Source organism: Centroberyx affinis, unplaced genomic scaffold (assembly GCF_046629955.1).
Source record: "Centroberyx affinis isolate AG114_WGS23_722 - 3 ecotype Tasmania unplaced genomic scaffold, CSIRO-AGI_Caff_v1 ptg001546l_1, whole genome shotgun sequence".
Lineage (NCBI taxonomy): Eukaryota > Metazoa > Chordata > Actinopteri > Beryciformes > Berycidae > Centroberyx > Centroberyx affinis.
In genome coordinates this window covers 473,630-497,676 of record NW_027280001.1, presented here as the reverse complement: position 1 = coordinate 497,676, position 24,047 = coordinate 473,630, and the positions used below count along the sequence as shown (strand labels likewise).

Below are 24,047 nucleotides of genomic sequence, written 5' to 3'. Positions count from 1 at the left end.
CTGTATGTGTACCGTCAGTGTCAACAGAGGTCTCAGGCGCAGATATCCCTGAAGCGATTGCACAGTGAGGGACACACACCTGAGGGGAAGATTTATTGCTCCAATTTGCTCTCAGCTGCTCTGCAATATTTGTTTTTATTTATCAAAGTACAGTTAAGTAGGCTACCTTAGTTTTGCTTCATTACCACTTTATTATCATTCCACCACCATTTCACTCAATTGGCTACTGTTGAATCCCAGGACTGTGGTCTCCCTATGTCACTGGAGTACCTGAAAGCAAACGTTAAGGTTTTTAGAAGCCTACATTGATTGCTAGTCAAACCCTGGTCAAAAGTTCTTACACCAGTGACTGGGAAATGTACAGATGACTGGTTTCCTGGATTTGTAGGAATAAAAGTGTGAAACAACGGGGAAGGAAACCATTCCTCTCAAAATTGCACAGGACCTTTCAAATAATTCTATTACATATCATCAACATTAATACACCTTATGGAAGTAAATGAAATGACCTGCATATGGTGTTGATCTAGAGGGTTTGATTTGCCACTGAATTACAATACCATTCTTAAATGCTAACAGGAGGCTGGTGGGAAAAAAAGAGAAAAAAACCAGATAGTTTTATACCAAGTTAAACATTTTCAAAATCACGACCATCACCTCATTAAAACAGAGAGAAAAGCTATTGTGTTTGTAACAATGAAGCAATGAGTCTGTTATTAATTATTGTTTACATATGTATTTACATTTGTTTCACATCTATTAATGGCAAGGTCGGCTGTTTGTTACAGATTAATCTTGTAGATGGAGAACTTCTTAACTTTGTAACTTGCCCAACAGCCTAATGACCATACACATTAACTGAACCAGAAGGCATGCATGTAAAATGTGCCAGACTTAAGGGCTGCACGGGCTGTTAGGATTAATGATTTATAATGATGAAAGATCAGAAGAAATAGAAAAAAGAGAAAATGCCACAATAGATGTTTGTTTTTCAACATTCTAGAAGCCCAACCATTTTCATGTCAAAATGTTGCTTGAGCTTTGCTTTTCAATAAAGTGATTTAACGAGATCGAGATTCACTTGGACCATGGCATTAGTACCACACCTCGCCATACCCAACTAATGCCCATGTGGGACCCGGTAAGGGACCCCTGGGGGTCTCCGGACCCCACTTTGAGGATCCACTAAGGTAAGGTAGGCCTACATACTGCCTGTTTTGGGTAGTACAGGTATTTAATCGCAGTTGTCTACAGCATCCTACCTGAGTGACATGTAGGCTACTGTAGGCTACTGTAGGCCTAGGTCCATTATTCAACAACGCTTCAAGTGTTTTAAACAGGTTAATGATCTCAGGCGCTCTTGGTTTACATTAACTTTCTCCACACAGGTCTGCAGCTCCTGCGGCACGTCAGCTGAGCTGACTGCAGCATGACAGCTTCACAAACCACAGAGCTGGGCAGGCCGAGCTCATTAAATGTCAGTCTGTTTGTTTTGTGACAGTGGAGAATGCGTGTGAGTGTCTGGGCCGTGGTGGTTTAAACATTAATTAACAGGTCTCATATAGGTCTCGACCGGACACTTCTCTGTCCAACAACTCGGAGAGGAACCGCTGCACATTCTGCTAGAGATCAATATGAGCAACTTCGGGCAGGTTCTAAAGGAGATTGGGGAGTTCGGTTTATTTCAGAAGAAGCTGAAGAAGAAGCTTATTGATTGCAGTATGCTGACCTTACATGTTTGCAGCCTTCGACATTATGACTCAGGTGTTCACTGGCATGAGCTTTGCACATCACTGTGACACTGACTGGATCTTGGCCCGTGGCCCCAACTTGACATATGAGAGACAGAAAAATCTCACCCTTCCTGTGAACACGAATGGGGGGTTTGAAAGCTGTGAAATGTTCACACTTGTGGATTTGGAAACCATTGAAGCATATGGGATTAATCATACCACAAAGTTCCAGCATAGTAACAGAGGTAGGCCATTGACCTGGTGTACTTGCCTGCATATGATGAGGAAACACATTAGGTTACTGGACGGTAGCACACTGGTCAGGTAGATAGCCACTACCCATGATATTAAATATATAGGCTAATGGATAGGTGTAATTTTACTGACCTAAGTGCTTTGTTTAGTTTAAATTACACTAACACCCCATGTTATTTATGTGTCAATTAAAGGAGAATATTGTTTAGTTTCAGATTTGGGACTAGCCTATAATTTTTCAATGCCCCAGGCCAATAATGTGTGTATTAGTCAAGATTTGTTGTCATCTTTAGTGAAAAATACAAGAAAAGAGTCTGTCATCCTCTGTTGTCACACTGCTCCAGAAAATAAATGGAAAAAATGGAGAAGGTGATAGTACCCAGGAAGATTTTCTTTATGGAAACGATTATAGCAGATGTGGGAGGCACCATCCTACTCTAACAAGGCTTAGAGCGAAGTGTCTAACTGACATACTGCATTTTCAAAATGGCTAAAGGAGCAGAGAACAGCCAAAACTAAGTTTGGTGTTTTCTTTAGTTGAAAAATATAGTGGTATGTAGCGGTAGTGTCTCTCAGATCCTCCTTTGATCTATTGCCTTACTTTCTCCTCCTTTCCTCCTCCTCTCCCTTCTCAGTTTAATCTAGTGTGTGACAGGAGCAGTTTGCTTGAGGTTTTACAGTCCATCTACATGGCAGGTCTTCTGGTTGGAGCACTGGTGTTTGGGGCAATGGCTGACAGGTATGGACCCCCAACACTAGAGTCATCCATTCCCACCTCCACTCCCATGTACTTGTCAAGACGCTCACAGCTGGCAGGCAAGCAAGCTTGTTGCATGATCATTTAGTAAAGACGAGAACTCTCCAAGTGTCCCTCATAATAGACTTTGAACAGTCACAGTGGTGCCAAAACCCATAAATCATGTAAGGACATAATCTTGTGATCATGGAGTCCCCACAGGGGCAAATCCTGCACTTCTGGATTGGTTCAGGTGGTGCGGAGCCCTAAAAACCCTGCATAAGGGGAATACAGTGTGCGCTCATACACCAGGCAGTACGGTAGAACACGCATCAATCAACTGGAGGCTGGTGTTGTGTACATCCACATACCAGGATGTAGCTCAGTGATTTTCTCGCTGTAGTGGCAAAGTCAACACATAAATTAAATATTTTATTCACCAATCTTAGTTACAACACTGTGCTTGACGTGACAGCACTGTATCAAGTCAAGTTTATTTATGTAGCTCTTCATCACAAGCATGTCTCAAAGGGTTTTACATACTATACCATATACATGTCATACACCATACTACAGCACTATACGGTAATACTACAAGCACTAGTGCACTTGTATATAGAGAGACTGTTGTTATCCCCGAAAGAGGAATGTTGATCCCAACACCAGTGGTGCATGATTTGTGTTGTTTTTTTGCTTGTTCATTTGGTGCCGAATAAATCCACAGACAAAAATCAGCCCTCTCCAAATGTCCTTCTTAATAGACTCTGAGCAGTTGTCACATCAATCTGTCAACTTTATTTAATTGAGATGCATAACTTGATGTATCTTTGGAGCTGTGCATTCTGAAGAAAGCAGTAGGCTGAAACACACAGCAATATAGCGCAACTCCATGAGATTAAGCTTGAAGATGAAATTGTCTTGAATGCAGTATAGCCCCAGTTTTGCAATCCTATAAATGAAGAACAATTTGGAGTGAAGATATTCTCTACTGAATTTATCTTTAAAAACACTGGACATAGTTTCCCCACCTTCATCTTAATGTCCTGTTTGGTGCCACATGCCTTGTTCAGAAATTCTCCCCTATAATTTGCTACATCAAAACTTAATATCTCATCTCGGTAACATTCCATAATGAAAACGAAAAGAATATTAATAGAGATATATATGGAGGTTTACTTTCCCAAAGAACCAAAGAACAAAGTAGTTAATCCTGTGTGTTCCTTAAAAGAATTAGGAAACGCTGGCCATAATGCTCTCCTCTTGTCTTTATAGTGTGACGGCCCTCTCTTCATCTCTCTATCTTCCTCTTATTTACCCTCTCGTTCTCTCCTGTTAGAGGTCCGTCAGCTAATCGGCGGCACCTGAGGAGGGAGTGGCAGCAGGCTTTAAAAGGGCTGTGGCCTAGGAGTTGGCCTTGTTGTTGCTGAACAGCCTGGGTGCCCTCCACATGGCCTGCACGTTAGATTAAGTTTGCTTTTGGCATTATTTTCCTTTATATCTGCAACCAACACTTCACTCATCCACACACACTATACACCACTGATACCTAACATCTTCATATTTCATTATGAGTTGTTACATTTAGTTTAATAAATATATTTTGCATCTTATATTAGTGTGTGGACTCTCTCCTTTGTTACAAGTCCTGAGCCAGGTTTGTAACAATAGGTTTGGTCGACGCTTTGTGGTCCTCCTTTCAGTCCTTGTGCTACTGTTGTTTGGTGTGGCTGCTGCTTTCTCACCCAACATCTATGTTTACATGGTTCTCAAATTTATAGGTGGCACCTCAACTGCTGGCATTGTCGCAAATACATTTGTGATAGGTAGGTACACTGTTCACCTTTATTACAAATAGCTTAGGTGCTATAGTCTCCAGCAGTGTTGCCAGAAAAATCATTATTGAAACATTGTGATTATTTTTTTTGATGCTGGACCTATAAGTGAGACCATAGCTAAAATGAAGCCCTCTTCTTGTCCATTAGATATCATGACTACTAGGAAGTTCTTGAATTGATCTGGCATTGCTCCTTCATACTTCAAGAGTGCATTGTGGAACCTTCTCTTGACCCTTACTCTTTAAATAATTACAGACCAATTTCCAAACTACCCTTTTTATCCAAAGCACTGGAGAAAATAGTGGCTAACCAACAAATTACCTTTATGAGCAGCAATTACCTTTTTCAAACATTTCAATCTGGTTTTAGAACTTTGCACAGTACTGAATCAGCCCTTCTTAAAGTTAAGACTTGCTTTTAGCAGCTGACTCTGGAAAGTCTTCTGTTTTAGTTCTTCTTGACCTGAGTGCAGCTTTCGATACAGCTGATCATTCCATCCTTCTGAATCGGCTCAAACACTGGGTTAGCATCTTGGGCATGGATGCGGCCTGGCTTTCCTTATATTTAACAAATAGAACTTTCTCTGTTGCCATTGGAGAGGCCAGGTCATCAGTAGCAACAATCTCTTGTGGGGTTCCCCAAGGCTCCATCCTTGGCCCCATCCTGTTTTGAATTTGCATGCTTCCACTGGGTCACGTAATTAGAAAATACAATATTAATTTCCACTTTTATGCAGATGATACTCAGTTATACCTTCCCATTAAACCAGGCAATTGGGAAGAGCTGACCACTTTACAAAACTGCCTGCTGGACATTCAAAGCTGGATGTCACTTAACTTCTTACAGCTCAATACAGATACATCTGAAATTCAATTCAATTCAATTCAATTCAACTTTATTTATATAGCACTTTACACACAACACAGTTGATCCAAAGTGCTTTACAACACACACAGAGGAAAAAAACAAAAGAAGAACAAACACAATAATAGAGGAGAAAAATCAGAGTGATGATAAATAATAATAATAATAATAATAATAATAATAACAGTAAAGGCACATGGTCACACACAGAGCCCAAAGTGGCAATAGAGACTTAAGGGGGAATACCCGAGGTAGTTAAGCCAAGTTAGGCACAGTTAAAAGCTAGTGAGTAGAAGTGTGTTTTAAGTTGACTCTTGAAGATCTCAATAGTGGGGGAGAATCGGATGGTGGGAGGAAGAGAATTCCAAAGTTTAGGGGCAGCAATAGAGAAGGCCCTGTCCCCATAACACTTAGTCCTGGATCTCGGGACAGACAGAAGTCTTTGGTCAGACGATCTCAGTACTCTGACAGTGTGATATGGGGACAGGAGTTCTGTAATGTAAGAGGGGGCGAGACCATTTAACACCTTGTAAACAAACAACAGGATTTTAAAATTAATTCTGTAGCTAACAGGCAGCCAGTGTAGGGAGGCAAGAATAGGAGTAATGTGCTCCCTCTTTTTTGACCTTGTCAAGACTCTTGCTGCTGCATTTTGGACTAATTGAAGACGGGATAAACAAGACTGAGTGATACCAAAATATAATGAGTTGCAATAATCAAGGCGGGATGATATGAAAGCATGGATGACTTTCTCCAGGTCAGAAGTAGAGAGAATTGATCTGAGTTTGGAGATGATGCGGAGCTGCATGAAGCTTGTTTTTACTACCTGATTGATTTGTTTGTCAAACTTTAAACCTGAGTCAAATACGACTCCAAGATTTTTTGCATGCGGTTTAACAGAGGGGGCCAATGGGCCAAGATGAGGAGAAATACTGCTGGTCAAATGCTGTGGTCCAAATAAGATAACTTCAGTTTTATTCTCATTGAGCTGAAGAAAGTTTGCAGCCATCCAGGTTTTGATGTCATGAAGACAGTTATTGAGGTCAGTTAATTTGTTGTAGTTATTAGGCTCTAGGGGGAGGTAGATCTGTGTATCATCTGCATAACAGTGAAAGGAAACGTTGTGTTTCTGAATAATGTGGCCTAGCGGTAGCAAATAGATGGAGAACAGGATTGGACCAAGTATGGAACCTTGGGGGACACCACAGGACATGGGGGCAGAGGAAGAAGATGAGTCGCTAATAGAGACACTGAAAGATCTGTTAGATAAGTATGAATAAAACCAGTTTAAGGCAGAACCGGAGACCCCCACCCAATGGCTTAATCTGTGAATGAGAATGGAATGATCTACTGTATCAAAGGCTGCAGTTAGATCTAGGAGCAAGAGGACAGAGCAGTTACCTGAGTCAGCAGCTAGAAGCAGGTCATTCGTTATTTTCAGTAATGCAGATTCAGTAATGTGAAGAGGTCTGAAACCAGATTGGAATTTTTCAAAAATGCAGTTTTGAGCCAGGTGGGACAACAGTTGGTTAAATACTACTTTCTCAAGGATTTTAGAAAGAAAGGGGAGTTTGGAGATTGGTCTGTAATTATTGAGGACTAAAGGATCTAGATTCTGTTTTTTTAAAAGTGGCTGGACCACTGCATGTTTGAAAGATTGGGGAACATGGCTGGTTTCCAGAGAGCTATTGATAATTGAGAGAATGCTGGGGCCGATGGTGTCAATAACTTCTTTGAAGAGTTTCGTTGGAATAATGTCGAGAGAACAGGTGGAGGTCTTCATAGAGGAGATAATATGATGAAGTTCTGGTAAAGTGATGGAATTCAGGGAATTTAGGACTGCAGTGTTCTCAGAGGGGATGGTTAGGCTATTTACTGATGGACTAATACTAGCTCTGATATCTAGTACTTTGTCTCTAAAGAAGTTTAGAAAATCCTCACATTTAGAGACAGACACTTCTAAGCAGGCGGTGGGAGTGGAGGAGGAGACAGAGTTTAAGACACTAAAAAGTACCCTGGGGTTATGGCAGTTTTTGTCAATAAGATTGGAAAAGTATTGAGCCCTGGCATTTTTGACAGCCAGCTGGTATTCATTCAAGAGATCCTTCAGAATTTGAAATGAGATCTGCAATTTATCTCGCTTCCACCTCCGCTCTGCCCTTCTGCATGCTCTCCTTATTTCTCTAATATTACTGTTATTAAGCCATGGTGAGCCCAAAGGCTTACGTTTTTTAGTTTTGACTGGAGCAACAGAATCAAGGGTGGCCGAAACAGTATTGTTGAATAGTGAGACAAGTTTCTCTGTGCTCACATGAGATGGTGCAGCCTCAATTCTGGTAGTGGTGGAAGCCTCTCTATAGGCTTCTGCAAACCTAGTGGCAGTGGAAGAGTTTAGGACGCGGGAGCGGAGAAGAGCAGGGCGGACAGGAGAAGCGTGTGGCAGTTGTCTACAGCATCCTACCTGAGTGACATGCAGGCTACTGTAGGCCTAGGTCCGTTATTCAACAACTCTTCAAGTGTTTTAAACGGGTTAATGATCTCAGGTGCTCCTGGTTTACATTACACAACTTTCTCCACGCAGGTCTGCAGCTCCTGTGGCATGTGCGCGCGTAGCAAAGTCCCTCCAACTCTGCAGCGTCAAGATAAACTTTAGCCAGCTGAGCTGACTGCAGCATGACAGCTTCACAAACCACAGAGCTGGGCAGCCCGAGCTCATTAAATGTCAGTCTGTTTGTTTTGTGACAGTGGAGAATGCGCATGAGTGTCTGGGTCATGGTGGTTTAAACATTAATTAACAGGATGAGTCATATTGGACGGACGGCACTCTGACTGGACACTTCTCTGTACAACAACTCGGAGAGGAACCGCTGCACATTCTGCTAGAGATCAATATGAGCAACTTCGGGCAGGTCCTAAAGGAGATTGGGGAGTTCGGTTTATTTCAAAAGCGCTTATTAATTGCATTATGCATCCCCACCTTTTTTACAGCTTTCGACCTGATTGGCCAGCTGTTCATGGGCATGAGCTTCCCACATCACTGTGACACTGACTGGATCTTGGCCCGTGGCCCCAACTTGACATATGAGAGACAGCAAAATCTCACCCTTCCTGTGAACACGGATGGGGGGTTTGAAAGCTGTGAAATGTTCACACCTGTGGATTTGGATTTGGAAACCATTGAAGCATATGGAATTAATCATACCACAAAGTGCATAGATGGATGGGATTATGAGGCACCCAAGGGCGCTTCCAGCATAGTAACAGAGGTAGGCCATTGACCTGGTGTACTTGCCTGGATATGATGAGGAAACACATTAGGTTACTGGACGGTAGCACACTGGTCAGGTAGATAGCCACTACCCATGATATTAAATATATAGGCTAATGGATAGGTGTAATTTTACTGACCTAAGTGCTTTATTTAGTTTAAATTACACTAACACCCCATGTTATTTATGTGTCAATTAAAGGAGAATATTGTTTAGTTTCAGATTTGGGACTAGCCTATAATTTTTCAATGCCCCAGGCCAATAATGTGTGTATTAGTCAAGATTTGTTGTCATCTTTAGTGAAAAATACGAGAAAAGAGTCTGTCCTCTGTTGTCACACTGCTCCTGAAAATAAATGGGAAAAAATGGAGAAGGTGATAGTACCCAGGAAGATTTTCTTTATGGAAACGATTATAGCAGATGTGGGAGGCACCATCCTACTCTAACAAGGCTTAAAGCGAAGTGTCTAACTGACATACTGCATTTTCAAAATGGCTAAAGGAGCAGAGAACAGCCAAAACTAAGTTTGGTGTTTTCTTTAGTTGAAAAATATAGTGGTATGTAGCGATAGTGTCTCTCAGATCCTCCTTTGATCTATTGCCTTACTTTCTTCTCCTTTCCTCCTCCTCTCCCTTCTCAGTTTAATCTAGTGTGTGACAGGAGCAGTTTGCTTGAGGTTTCACAGTCCATCTACATGGCAGGTCTTCTGGTTGGAGCACTGGTGTTTGGGGCAATGGCTGACAGGTATGGACCCCCAACACTAGAGTCATCCATTCCCACCTCCACTCCCATGTACTTGATATTTTTTATCGTTTGTGCGACTTTCTGTGATTTCACTTTTGTAGCAAATGAGCATTAAGAAAAATATATTTTTTTAAATGAACTGCACTCAAGACAGTTCAGTTGTGGCAGGTAGAAGGGGTATGGCTCAAGAGGCGGAGAGAGCCAACAGTGTCCCATGGAGATAATGAGGCACATGCGCATCCTATTAAGATCTCCAGTGTGTGTGTTTCAGTAGACACACAGGAGAGAGGAGGCTATGGACTGTAATGTGCATGCCATCCATACACATGACAGAGAGAGAAGCTGCCTGTTCATTTTTTCTATATAGAGACTGACAGACTTACATTATTTGTCAAGACGCTCACAGCTGGCAGGCAAGCAAGCTTGTTGCATGATCATTTAGTAAAGACGAGAACTCTCCAAGTGTCCCTCATAATGGACTTTGAACAGTCACAGTGGTGCCAAAACCCATAAATCATGTAAGGACATAATCTTGTGATCATGGAGTCCCCACAGGGGCAAATCCTGCACTTCTGGATTGGTTCAGGTGGTGCGGAGCCCTAAAAACCCTGCATAAGGGGAATACAGTGTGCGCTCATACACCAGGCAGTACGGTAGAACGCGCATCAATCAAGTGGAGGCTGGTGTTGTGTACATCCACATACCAGGATGTAGCTCAGTGATTTTCTCGCTGTAGTGGCAAAGTCAACACATAAATTAAATATTTTATTCACCAATCTTAGTTACAACACTGTGCTTGACGTGACAGCACTGTATCAAGTCAAGTTTATTTATGTAGCTCTTCATCACAAGCATGTCTCAAAGGGTTTTACATACTATACCATATACATGTCATACACCATACTACAGCACTATACGGTAATACTACAAGCACTAGTGCACTTGTATATAGAGAGACTGTTGTTATCCCCGAAAGAGGAATGTTGATCCCAACACCAGTGGTGCATGATTTGTGTTGTTTTTTTGCTTGTTCATTTGGTGCCGAATAAATCCACAGACAAAAATCAGAACACCCTCTCCAAATGTCCTTCTTAATAGACTCTGAGCAGTTGCCACATCAATCTGTCAACTTTATTTAATTGAAATGCATAACTTGATGCATCTTTGGAGCTGTGCATTCTGAAGAAAGCAGTAGGCTGAAACACACAGCAATATAGCGCAACTCCATGAGATTAAGCTTGAAGATGAAATTGTCTTGAATGCAGTATAGCCCCAGTTTTGCAATCCTATAAATGAGGAACAATTTGGAGTGAAGATATTCTCTACTGAATTTATCTTTAAAAACACTGGACATAGTTTCCCCACCTTCATCTTAATGTCCTGTTTGGTGCCACATGCCTTGTTCAGAAATTCTCCCCTATAATTTGCTACATCAAAACTTAATATCTCATCTCGGTAACATTCCATAATGAAAACGAAAAGAATATTAATAGAGATATATATGGAGGTTTACTTTCCCAAAGAACCAAAGAACAAAGTAGTTAATCCTGTGTGTTCCTTAAAAGAATTAGGAAACGCTGGCCATAATGCTCTCCTCTTGTCTTTATAGGTTTGGTCGACGCTTTGTGGTCCTCCTTTCAGTCCTTTTGCTACTGTTGTTTGGTGTGGCTGCTGCTTTCTCACCCAACGTCTATGTTTACATAGTTCTCAAATTTTTAAGTGGCACCTCAACTGCTGGCATTGTCGCAAACACATTTGTGATAGGTAGGTACACTGTTCACCTTTACTACAGTCCAACCTGAAATAATGCTTTGAATGTCACTGTAATGGCCAACTGTTGGCTGTGCAGGAAAACAAGGCATTTTGACAGCTTTGACATTAATACATTATTAAAACATTAATATAAACTGTGAAGAGCACAGAACCCCACTGTGACCACCAGGAACTGAGAGTATTCAAGAGAGTTACAGTTTATCTATTTACTACTCATTCTAACCACTTACTGCCGAAGGTTTGGCAATATGATCTCAAGCTATGTTGGCAGTGATTGTAATGATTAGGAAAATACAGATGAAGATGATAAAGTGTGGGCAAGGAGTCACTGTGTTTTTGATTTTGGACTTTTACCAACCCACCAGAGACGCGTCTGATAACAGAAAAATGAAACTATGAATAGTGTATTTGCAAAAGATATCTTACAGTTTAATGTGTCTGGATGTAAACTGACAACCACAAACGTTTGTCTGTCTTGCTTTGAAGGTGCAGAGTGGACTGATGCCTCTAGGGTTGCGCTCTTCACCATTGGGTGCCACACTTTCTACCCTATTGGACTGTTGGTGTTGTCAGGCATGGCCTATTGGATCCGTAACTGGAGGATCCTGCAGCTGGTGCTCTTCAGTCCTATGCTCCTGATCCTGGGAGTCCTCTACTGGTCAGTGGCCCCTGAGGCCAGAATACTTAGACAAATAGCTTAGGTGCTATAGTCTCCAGCAGTGTTGCCAGAAAAATCATTATTGAAACATTCTGATTATATTTTTTGATGCTGGTGAGACCATAGCTAAAATGAAGCCCTCTTCTTGTCCATTAGATATCCTGATTACTATGAAGTTCTTGAATTGATCTCCCAATATATTCTGGCAATAATAAATTCATCCTTAATGTCTGGTATTGTTCCTTCATACTTCAAGAGTGCAATTGTGGAACCTTCTCTTGACCCTTACTCTTTAAATAATTACAGACCAATTTCCAAATGACCCTTTTTATCCAAAGTACTGGAGAAAATAATGGCTAACCAACAAATTACCTTTATGAGCAGCAATTACCTTTTTCAAACATTTCAATCTTTTAGAACTTTGCACAGTACGGAATCAGCCCTTCTTAAAGTTAAGACTTGCTTTTAGCAGGTCATCAGTAGCAACAATCTCTTGTGGGGTTCCCCAAGGCTCCATCCTTGGCCCCATCCTGTTTTGAATTTGCATGCTTCCACTGGGTCACGTAATTAGAAAACACAATATTAATTTCCACTTTTATGCAGATGATACTCAGTTATACCTTCCCATTAAACCAGGCGATTGGGAAGAGCTGACCACTTTACAAAACTGCCTGCTGGACATTCAAAGCTGGATGTCACTTAACTTCTTACAGCTCAATACAGATAAATCTGAAATCCTCATTATTGGTCCCCCTTCAATTAGTGCTGACATCCAAAACTGTCTTGGCCCCCTCTCTGCCGTCATTTTTGACTCCAGTCTAAGCCTAGATAAACATGTAAAAACAGTGGTGCAGTCATGTGTCCTCCAGCTCAGAAGGCTCTTTAAAATGAAAGTGTTTTTATCTTTTAAACATTTTGAAATTGCGACACATTAATTTTATTCTTGTCTTTTTTTCCCTTTTAATTGTAAAGCACTTTAATATAAATAACGCTCATTATTATTATTATTATCATATGCTTGTTAGGATTCTCCCAGAGTCAGCTCGCTGGCTTATGACCCAGGGCAGGAAGGAGGAAGTGCAAAAGGAGGTTCCCATGTGGGACCCGGTAAGGGACCCCTGGGGGTCTCTGGACCCCACTTTGAGGTTCCACTAAGGAAAGGTACATACCTGTTTTGGGTAGTACAGGTATTTAATCGCAGTTGTCTACAGCAGTGTTTCCCAACCCAGTCCTCAAGGACCCCTTTTCCTGCAAGTATTGGTTCCAGCTCTACTCTTGCGCACCTGATCCAGTTAAGGTCTTAATGTTATTATTATTATTATCATATGCTTGTTAGGATTCTCCCAGAGTCAGCTCGCTGGCTTATGACCCAGGGCAGGAAGGAGGAAGTGCAAAAGGAGGTCCGGAGGGCAGCCAGGGTGAATGGGAGGAAGTTCCCAGAAGCTCTGCTGGACAAGGTGAGCTGCATCAATCTCATTTTGACTTCAGCCAAAATCAAACACCAGCAAAGCTCTGAATTAAATGTACATCATCTAAAAATTAAATTTTATTTGTTTAGCTGGAGGTCGGGACTGCATCTAAAAGAGGAAACATGTTGGACATCTTCAGGATCTCATACTTGAGAAAACGCGCTCTCATGATGAGCTATGCCTGGTGGGTCTTTGAAATTTCTCCATTAACCGTTTAGATTAATTGAATGTTTCATGCCATTGTCCTTCTCAACCTATGAATAACATTAATACATCAATCATGTTTAATCCTGACATGTAATACATACAGTAAACTGCATGTATACATGCGGACAGACAGTATTATAACACAATAATATTTTTGTGGTGACAATTGAGATATCTCTCCCACTGTGTTACTAGGTTTGCAACAAGCTTGGTATACTATGGACTGAGCCTGAATGTTGGCAATTTTGGCCTGGATATCTACCTCACACAGTTCATCTTTGGCATTGTAGAGCTTCCTGCACGCCTGGGCAGTTTGTTTGTTATTCAGCACTTTGGGAGGAGAATATGCCTAGCAGCGGTCCTATTCTTTGGAGGTTCTGCTTGCCTTGTGATCCTTGCTATTCCAAAAGGTGACCTAAAACATTAGACATCCTTTGTAATCTGAGATACACAAGTTTGTCTTATAGGTATCCATTAACCAGTGTTTATGTGATGTCAGTCTGCTTGTTTATTTAGTCTTGAGAACTGGAACAAACCAGTTCTTAATTTCGAAATTAAATACATAAATAAAATAAATAAAAAAATACCATGTTAAGAAATCTAATCAGGGAGGAGAATATGTCAAGCAGGGATTTACTTGCCCTGGGTAACTTCTAACCTTAGACATCTTTTTCATTTTGAAACACATTGGCTTTTCCCATGTTTATCTAATAAATGTATCTGATCATTATATATATATATCTTATTATTTGCCCATCAGACCTTCCTGTAGTGGTAACAGTCATAGCAGTACTGGGGAAGTTTGCTGCCACTGCCTCTTTCTCCATAGTCTACGTTTATACTGCAGAACTGTATCCTACTGTTCTAAGGTAACTTCTCTGTTATTAGAGGTAATACTGGTAGAAAATGCTATTTTTCATATTATTAAATGTGATATGAGATTCCTGATGAGCCCGTTGTGCATATTGTCCCTTGCAGGCAGAATGGTTTAGGTCTAAACTCCATGTGCGCTCGTGTGGCAGGCATCCTCGCCCCTCTGATCAGGCTCCTGGAGGTCTACCATCACACCATCCCCATGCTGATATATGGCATCCTCCCTGTGGCTGGTGGGTTGCTCAGCCTGCTGCTGCCTGAGACCCTCAATGTTGAACTTCAGGACCACACTGAAGCCATGTGAGTTGATTAGCCTTTTCACCGTAGTGTAGAAAATAGATTGAATGGATGGGTGAATGAAACAATTAATTGCAGTATGATTTTAAGGGTATAAGCTACTTACTGTCTATTATTAAGACAAGGAACTCAAATCTCTGTTTTTAATTTCAGGAAACCAGAGCATGGGAGTGCTGAAAATGGATTCTGTGATAAAGAGGAAAAGCCAGAGAAGAGCACAAATGTATAATGTATACTGAAATCATAGTGATAGAGTTTCCGATTTTTATGCCCAGATTTTCTTTACATAAATACAGTTTTCACAGTTCTTCAGTATCAGATAGAAATGATGTTGACTACAGTATCTTGACAGCATGCAGAAATATCAGCATGCAGTTACTTACAGTGTATGCAAAGCTTCAACAGAATAATTTTTTATGTGTAAATTATTGAATAAAAAATGTATTTTTTGTAATCACAATTTGTCAAAGATTCGTTTCTACAAAAGTTGTGTTTGATAACTGGAACATTTGCAAAAAACTGATGTAGACACAAATGTATTTCTGTTATCTGAACTCAAATGAATTCAAGTGTTATTCTTTTCCCACATATATTATGCTATGCTTTGAGTCAATTGCTATACAATTAAATTGTATTATTATTATTAAACTAATAAAGTAATACGTATCTGCAACAAAATAACAAGGACATGTATATCTCACTTTGATATTTATCATCCTTGGTTTGGGCATACATTAACAAATCATATATAAAAATCTGAAAATCTGTAGAATAACAAACTGCTAAATTCTCATTTTACAAAGGCATTTTAATCTATTAGTGTGTTTTTTTTCATGTTGCATTATGTTGAAATATTTACTGAAAACTGATGAGCGCATCTCTGGCTCAACAAAAATTTATGGAGTTCTCAGATCTCAATGTTTTTTATGATCAACAAGTCCAATTAGTTTACACAAAAGTTATCAAATTCAAAAGACAGATATTTTCATATGTTTTAAGCAACAAAATGTTTTCAGAGCCAAAAATGTTGATTAAAGTATTGAATCTGCATTCCTAAATCAGATTACGTGTAATCCTACAAAACCTTTGGGAGAACTGAAAATGATGATGAGCACAAAGTTGTAATTTCTGCTGACATCATGTGCAGAAGAAAACCCCCCCACACTGAACAAGGGTTTAATGTAATTATAATTTTTTAATATGTTTGAGTCACCACACATCAGCTATCTCAGTGGAGAGTAGAGGACTGAAAGAGCCAATTAGGTAACAAGGGATGATTAGGTGGCCATGATGGAAGGAAGGCCTGTTTTGGGGAATTTTGCCAGGGCACTAGGGTTACACCCCTAATCTTGCGATGAGTGCCGATGGGATCTTTATTGACCACAGAGTCAGGAGCTTGGTTTAACGTCTCATCCGAAGGACGGTGCTCACCCGCAGTACAGAGTCCCTGTCTCTGCCCTGGGGCATTGGGGATATTATGCATGAGACCAGAGGGAAGAGCACCTCCTACTGGTCCTCCAACACCACTTCCAGCACCATGTGGTCTCCCATCCAAGGACTAACTACAAACCTGCTTAGCTTCCCAGGCAAACTAGCGATGTGATGCAGGAGCTATAATGGTGCTGGCACAATAATAATAGTAAACTTTTCTGATGGAAAACATGTCCAAAGACCATTTTATTAATCTAATCCGACATCATGTCTGGAAAAACTTTACCTTCCTATTCTGAGCTGAAAGCTCGAACAAGTTAGTTCATCTTCCTTCCTAATTTTTTTCTACAAGCAGGATTTGTATTGAACAGGTTTACCTACTCAACCCGCTCCGAGTGAACCTCTTCTCTGTATCCAGTCTTCAGCAACTCATGGAGCAGTAGGGTGGTTAGAGGACTCCGCCTCCGCCTCTTGTCCATGTGCGAGCTGGACAAGAATTCCCAACCATTTTCATATCAAGCCCCTTACATAAGCATTAAGCCATGAATCCCCATCTGTTAAGATCTGTTACTTTTTTTGTTACAGTAGTATATAATCTAGTAGGTTACAGAAGTTCAACTGTCTATTCTACAGATGAGTGGTGAGAGTGAAATCTCTGATTAGAGTAGTCCAATAACATTCCCCACTGTTTAAATCTTAAATAATAAAATTATAGGCTTAATATTCCTAATTTTGCTGCAGGGACAAAGCCATGTCAATTCACTAAAGTAAAAAAAAATCATTTCATCTAATATCATTTAAATAAATTACCAGGCATAGTTAACCAAACTATTTTACACAGTCACACACAGCTTTAGGGAACATTATTCCTGAATGGTCCAAATTTCTGGTTTCAATTTTCTTGCTTGATCTTTGCTTTTCATTTTAATGAAAAGTAATACAAGATGAAAACTTGGGTATGGCAAGGGATGGTAAGTGCCACACATTGCCATATCCAAGTGACAATGTGTAGGACGCCTGTCTGTTTTGTCCTGCATAGGCTATTGAGAATATCTGGATAAATCAATAAACCAATCAATAAACCAATAAACCACCACGATCCCGGCGGTGGTTTAAACATTAATTAACAGGCCTCATATTGGACGGACGGCACTCTGACTGGACACTTCTCTCACTCGGAGAGGAACCGCTGCACATTCTGCTAGAGATCAATATGAGCAACTTCGGGCAGGTCCTAAAGGAGATTGGGGAGTTCGGTTTATTTCAGAAGCGTTTATTAATTGCAGTATGCATCCCTTACATGTTTGCAGCCTTCGACATTATGATTCAGGTGTTCACGGGCATGAGCTTCCCACATCACTGTAACACTGACTGGATCTTGGCCCGTGGCCCCAACTTGACATTTGAGACACAGAAAAATCTCACCCTTCCTGTGAACACGGATGGGGGGTTTGAAAGCTGTGAAATGTTCACACCTGTGGATTTGGATTTGGAAACCATCGAAGCATATGGGATTAATAGTACCACAAAGTGCATAGATGGATGGGATTATGAGGCACCCAAGGGCGCCTCCAGCATAGTAACAGAGGTAGGTGATTGATTTATATATATATATATATATATATATATATATATGTATATGTATATATTTTATTTATTTTATTTAACCTTTATTTAATCAGGTTCGCCCTGTTAAAATAGCCCTATGGAATCTCTTTAGGAGACCTGGCCAAGAAGCAGCAAATAATTACAAAAACAATGAAAGCAGACAAATATTAGGATAAAGGTTATAAGTTTAAGTAGAAAAATAACCTAAAAAAACAACCTAATTAATGGAATTAGGAATTCCAGGCAGATGGAGCAGCAAACATAAAAGCTTACAACCTCGGTGCGAGCTTTAGGGTTATTCTACAAAAAAAAAAAAAAAAAATCATGTCATTTTGGGCTTTAATACTTACTAAAACATAAGCAGATATAAGCACATAAATGAGGGGCACGTTTTCCTAGAATAGTCTTGTAGATAAAGGTATGCCAATGACCAATCCTATGTATGGACAAGGATGCCCATCCAACCCTAGCATACAATGATGAGTAAGGGCTTTGCAGTTTGTAACAAGTCTTAAGGCATTACGATAAACTGTCTCAAGCATATAGACAAACATTGAGCAGAAGCATTCATGTACAGTAGATCAGCACAATGAAGTAGCCTAACTAATCTTTTCTTCTGGATTCAAGAGAGACGCATGGTTTCTCCTAAAATAGAATCCTAGTTTCAACTAAAGATGTTTAACCAGGTTTTCAATATGTAGGTCTACGTGGTTTAACCCTCAAGCGACCAACAGGGGTCAGACCCGACCCCAGGCATGTCAATTTATTATTACTTTAAGTTAATTTATATGATCCCTCTAAAATTTCTTGACTTTGTCAATCAACTTGTCCCCAATAAACATTGCCTCTGGTTTCTGCCTTAATTTGGACTTTAGGTAAAGGCATATTCTTAAGGGTCAAATGACCCTCAGTCAAAAACAAAATTCCACTATGTGTGATTTTTGAGCAGGCAGACCAATCAAACTGATCTAGTTATGGGAGGGCAAACAGGAAATATGTATTGATCTTTGATATATACATCAAACTTTGATATAATACATCGAACTTTGATATTTATATAATGAAGTTTGACATGTAGCCTATTGAACTTTGAACTTGCACTTTACTGGCATTAGCCAGTACACAGCTTGGTTCAGACTGTGTGCACTGAACTGAGTACAGGGAGATACCATGATAAAACACTCAGCAGGAATATCATCAACCCTAATTAAAAGTACATCTGTAAATGCTAATTTAGATCTTCTTTGAATAGTTTCAATGTGATAGCAAGCATATTTATTAATGATTAACAAAAATGTTTTTGTTGTTTTCAGTCCAAATTAATTACAAAATATGCTGTAATTGTAACAACAAAATGCATCCTCTTTTGATGAAAAGGGTTAGTTTATAACACATAAGAAACAAATATGTTGTTGAAGTGATTGGACTTACTTAAAACAAAACTTGTCACCACTAGACAATATTGCATTAATTACAGCATTTATGTTATGGTAAATTAGCATTTACTACTGATTTGGAGTAGATTTGACTGATGCATTTGTCTGATTTGTGTTCTAAAATATAGCTGAAACATGAAAATCTTTGTTTTTAGAAGTTATAAAATATGCTGTAATTGTAGGACAAAATATGCTCTTGGTTACTTGGTGAAAACAAGAGTAGGTTGACCGAGTGCAAGCCGGGCCCTCTTGGCTTTCGCACCCTAGTATAATACATTCTGTACTGCCCTCTGCATTGTAGTGATATACTATACAAGTGGCACTTTGTACAATTTAAAGACCCATTCACATCTAGATAACTATAAAGATAACTATAAAGATAACTGTAACTATAACAAGATTTAAATCGTCCTAAGTAAATAGAATGTCTGTGTTCACACTATAAAAACATCCAAAACCGGTCAGGATTAGAAGAGATTAGCGGCAAAACGTGTTAACTGACTTGAATATAGCCTACTCGCTAACTAGAGTATTTGCTAGTTATCTTGCTAACTAACAAAATAGCATCATGTCTTGGCCAATCTGATCTGCCGAGGGCAAATGCGTTATCATCCTATCTTTTAAATGGCTATGACCAGAAGGTAACGAATACTGGAAACCTGTTTACGTTTAAGTTACAGGTGTTTCTGTCAACATGGAGACTAGCCTCTTTGATCCACAGTAGATGTGGCATTCAGAACCTCCTTGGTTCAGAGTCACCTACTGGTAAAGACATGAAACAGCTTCACTTGGTGACTACCACTAGCTCTCATATAAACAAAACACAGTCTCCATCTCCTCTCTCTTTTGCTGCAATTCGTGAACCCAAAGCCTTCGGCTATGTCGTTATTTACGTTCGAGAGCGAGTAAAATAAAAGCACGTTGATAAAGTAATCATGCTCCATATTTTCTCTTAATATTCAGCGCCGACGATATCGTTGTAGTATGAATGCTTGAGCAACACGTTATAGTTTGTAGTTATATTTATAGTTGTCGCTCTAGGTGTGAATGGGCCTTAAAACACGGTATCAGGTATACCACCATGACTGTGTAGGTCTTGACGGCACTTCTCGCGTGACTTTAACAATGGGTAGTCAGTCAGTCAGTCAGTCAGTTAGCTACAGGAGACTATCTCAATTTGTTTACCTTGTGTGATCTTAATACAAGCAAGATTTGAAAGTTTTGCTCTTGTGTTTTTGAACCTGTTTTTGAACCTTTTGAACAGATTTGAACCTTTATTGGTTCAAATCTCCCTTTGGAATTTTTATGCAAGTGTATACTTTATGTAAAAGATTATATCAGATATGGGAGTCACCACCCTCTACTCTAACAAGGCCCCTGTTCCCCCCTCCCCTTTTTGTTTCTAACTGACATACTGTGATTTTCCATCTTTCAAAATGGCAAAAAGGGCGGAGAACATCCAAAATTGCGTATGGTGTCTTCTTTGGTTTGAAAATCTAGTGCTTTGAAGTGGTAGTATTTCTCAGATCCTCCTTTCATCCATTCCTTTCCCTTCTCTTCATTTCCTCCTCTCCGTTCTCAGTTTAATCTAGTGTGTGACAGGAGCAGTTTGCTTGAGGTTTCACAGTCCATCTACATGGCAGGTCCCCTGGTTGGAGCGCTGGTGTTTGGGGCAATGGCTGACAGGTATGGACCCCCAATAGAGTCATCCATTCCCACCTCTACTCCCATGTACTTGATATTTATTATCTTTTGTGCTATTAAAGCAATGGAGCATCATTAAAAAATATAAAATAATAAAATGGACAAGACAATTCAGGGATGTAGATTATTATTGGTGCCACATGCTTTGTTCATAAATTGTCCCCTAATATCTGCTACATCAAAAACAAACAAAACAAAATATATGAATAGATATATATATAGAGGTTGACTTTCCCAAAGAACAAATGAGTTATCTCAAACCTAAACCCCTGTGTCCCTTAAAAGAATTAGGAAACAATGGCTGTAATCCTCTTCTCTTGTCTTTATAGGTTTGGTCGACGCTTTGTGGTCCTGCTTTCATTCCTTGTCCTACTGTTGTTTGGTGTGGCAGCTGCTTTTTCACCCAACATCTATGTTTACATGATTGTCAGATTTGTAGGTGGCTCCTCTATTTCTGGCCTTTCATTGACTGCATTTGTGATAGGTAGGTATACTGTTCACCTTTACTTTGATAATATTTTTTTACATACATTCTCTTCTTTCGGAGGATGCCATTATGCCATTAGAGGAACATTATTACTTTAAATAAACTACATCGAAATTATAGATGTTTATAAATTACTACTATTACTAAACAATACTATTGATTGCATTGTTGTATTTGCAAAGTATTTGCAAGTTGTATATGCAAATTATTATTATTTTTTTAAAAGTGCTACCTGCAGCCACTGATATATGCAATATTTACAGCAACTCAAAGTAAACTCAAAAACACAAGGGCAAGTGGCAGTTTTTGGTATGTTATAATGTTTACTTTAAAGAATTTTCTTGACTTTTTAAAAAATAAATCTATAAACCCAAGCATTAATTGAGCTCTTTCTAATTTCACACCTTACAAGTGGCTTCACATGAAGAGTGTACATTTTCTGCCCTCAGAGGTTAATATGTGAGAATGTATGTATGTCTTATTGTTTTGAAGGTGCAGAGTGGACTGATGCCTCTAGGGTTGCACTCTTCACCGTTCTGCCCCTCGTTGTCTTCTCTACTGGACTGATGGTGTTGTCAGGCATGGCCTATTTGATCCGTAACTGGAGGATCCTGCAGCTGGTGCTCTTCAGCCCTGTTCTCCTGATCCTGGGAGTCTTCTACTGGTCAGTGGCCCCTGAGGCCAGAATACTTAGACAAATAGTTTAGGTACTATAGTCTCCAGCAGTGTTGCCAGAAAAATCATTAATTTCACATTTTAATGATATTTTGTGATTCTGGACCTATGTGCCTGTTAGGATTCTCCCAGAGTCAGCTCGCTGGCTTATGACCCAGGGCAGGAAGGAGGAAGTGCAAAAGGAGGTCCGGAAGGCAGCCAGGGTGAATGGGAGGAAGGTCCCAGAAGCTCTGCTGGACAAGGTGAGCTGCATCAACCTCATTTTGACTTCAACCAAAATCAAACACCAGCAAAGCTCTGAATTAAACACATATCACCTAAAAATGATACAAAAAATTGATGACATTTTATTTGTTTAGCTGGAGTTCGAGGCTGCATCCAAAAGAGGAAACATGTTGGACATCTTCAGGATCTCATACTTGAGAAAACGCACTCTCGTGATGAGCTATGTCTGGTGAGTCTTTATAATTTCTACATTAACTGTTAAGATTAATTGAATGTTTCATGCCATTGTCCTTCTCAACCTATGAATTACATTAATACATAAATCATGTTTAATACTGACATGTAATAGCTACAGTAAATTCCATGTATTCATGGTAATATTTGTCAAAACAGTATAGCTTCTTTCTCTCTCCCACTCTGTTAGGTTTGCAACAAGCTTGGTATACTATGGACTGAGCCTGAATGTTGGCAATTTTGGCCTGGATATCTACCTCACACAGTTCATCTTTGGCATTGCTGAGGTTCCTGCATGCCTGGGCAGTTTATTTGTTATTCAACACTTTGGGAGGAGAATATGTCAAGCAGTGACCCTGTTTTTAGCGGGCTGTACTTGCCTTTTGATCCTTGTTATTCCAAAGGGTAACGTCTAACCTAAGACATCTTTTGCATTCTGAAACACATTAGAAGTCTCAATTTGCCCATGTTTATCTGATAAATGCATGCGTATCTGATGTATTTGCCCATCAGACCTTCCTGAAGTGGTAACAGTCGTCGCTGTACTGGGGAAGTTTGCTGCCACTGCTTCTTTCACCATAGTCTACGTTTATACTGCAGAACTGTATCCTACTGTTCTAAGGTAATGTCCCAACATTAAAACATATAATACATTTTTTTCTCTGTTATTACCTGATGATTACATAAAAACAACTTCTCTGTTATTAGAGGTAATACTGGTAGAAAATGCCATTTTTCCTGTTATTAAATGTGATATGAGATTCCTGATGAGCCCGTTGTGCATATTGTCCCTTGCAGGCAGAATGGTTTGGGTCTAAACTCCATGTGCGCTCGTGGGGCAGGCATCCTCGCCCCTCTAATCAGGCTCCTGGAGGTCTACCATCACACCATCCCCATGCTGATATATGGCATCCTCCCTGTGGCTGGTGGGTTGCTCAGCCTGCTGCTGCCTGAGACCCTCAATGTTGAACTTCAGGACCACACTGAAGCCATGTGAGTTGACTAGCCTTTTCACCGTAGTGTATAGATAACATAAGGAACTGAAAGTAATTCTATATAATAATTTTGTCATTTCAGAAAACCAGACAATGGGAGTATTGAAAAGGGATTCTATGGTGAAGAAGACAAACCAGTGAAGAGCACACATTTATAATTTAGGCTGAAATCATAATTTCATTTCAGAATTTGTGATTTTCAGCCCAAATTTTCTGTACATCAATACAGTTTGCACGGTTCTTCAGTATCAGGCAGAAATGCTGTAAAACCATATAAACCATCATAGAAATCCATAAAAAATCTGTTACAACAACAGATGCATATTAGTGTATTTCTTCAGTATCAGATAGAAATGCTGCAAACTACAGTATTCAGTAGGAGTTCAGCAGCATTCAGTTAACTATATACACAACAATTGAACAAAGGTTTCATTTATTTCTTTTTTGTTACAATCAGTCAGTGGATTTTTTCCTTCTATAACAACTTCATTTATAACTGGAATGTTTGCAGCAAAATCATGTTGAATTTTTTTTTGTGG

At 39.8% G+C, this 24,047-nt stretch overlaps 2 protein-coding genes across 2 annotated transcripts; both read left to right on the top strand.

Annotated features, from left to right (window-relative positions):
• The first annotated feature begins 8,314 nt into the window (after positions 1–8,314).
• LOC139650816 (solute carrier family 22 member 13-like) lies at positions 8,315–14,942 on the top strand. Its single transcript, XM_071527587.1, has 10 exons — positions 8,315–8,689; positions 9,333–9,436; positions 11,046–11,200; positions 11,696–11,867; positions 13,204–13,324; positions 13,426–13,520; positions 13,739–13,953; positions 14,304–14,412; positions 14,522–14,716; positions 14,867–14,942. Exons 1-10 carry the CDS (start codon positions 8,315–8,317, stop codon positions 14,940–14,942), a joined length of 1,617 nt encoding a protein of 538 aa, XP_071383688.1.
• A 2,415-nt stretch (positions 14,943–17,357) lies between these two features.
• LOC139650815 (solute carrier family 22 member 13-like) lies at positions 17,358–23,510 on the top strand. The gene is made up of 9 exons (XM_071527586.1): positions 17,358–17,732; positions 20,771–20,874; positions 21,222–21,376; positions 21,872–22,043; positions 22,176–22,296; positions 22,414–22,508; positions 22,704–22,918; positions 23,027–23,135; positions 23,312–23,510. Exons 1-9 carry the CDS (start codon positions 17,358–17,360, stop codon positions 23,508–23,510), a joined length of 1,545 nt encoding a protein of 514 aa, XP_071383687.1.
• The last annotated feature ends 537 nt before the right edge of the window (positions 23,511–24,047 follow it).

Coding starts and splice junctions, on each gene's coding strand:
- LOC139650816 (XM_071527587.1), top strand. CDS start 8,315: ATGAGCAACTTCGGGCAGGTCCTAAAGGAGATTGGGGAGTTCGGTTTA. Junction 13,325..13,425: donor CAGAAGCTCTGCTGGACAAG/GTGAGCTGCATC, acceptor TTATTTGTTTAG/CTGGAGGTCGGGACTGCATC. Junction 13,521..13,738: donor CTCATGATGAGCTATGCCTG/GTGGGTCTTTGA, acceptor CTGTGTTACTAG/GTTTGCAACAAGCTTGGTAT.
- LOC139650815 (XM_071527586.1), top strand. CDS start 17,358: ATGAGCAACTTCGGGCAGGTCCTAAAGGAGATTGGGGAGTTCGGTTTA. Junction 17,733..20,770: donor CCTCCAGCATAGTAACAGAG/GTAGGTGATTGA, acceptor CTCCGTTCTCAG/TTTAATCTAGTGTGTGACAG. Junction 21,377..21,871: donor ATTGACTGCATTTGTGATAG/GTAGGTATACTG, acceptor ATTGTTTTGAAG/GTGCAGAGTGGACTGATGCC.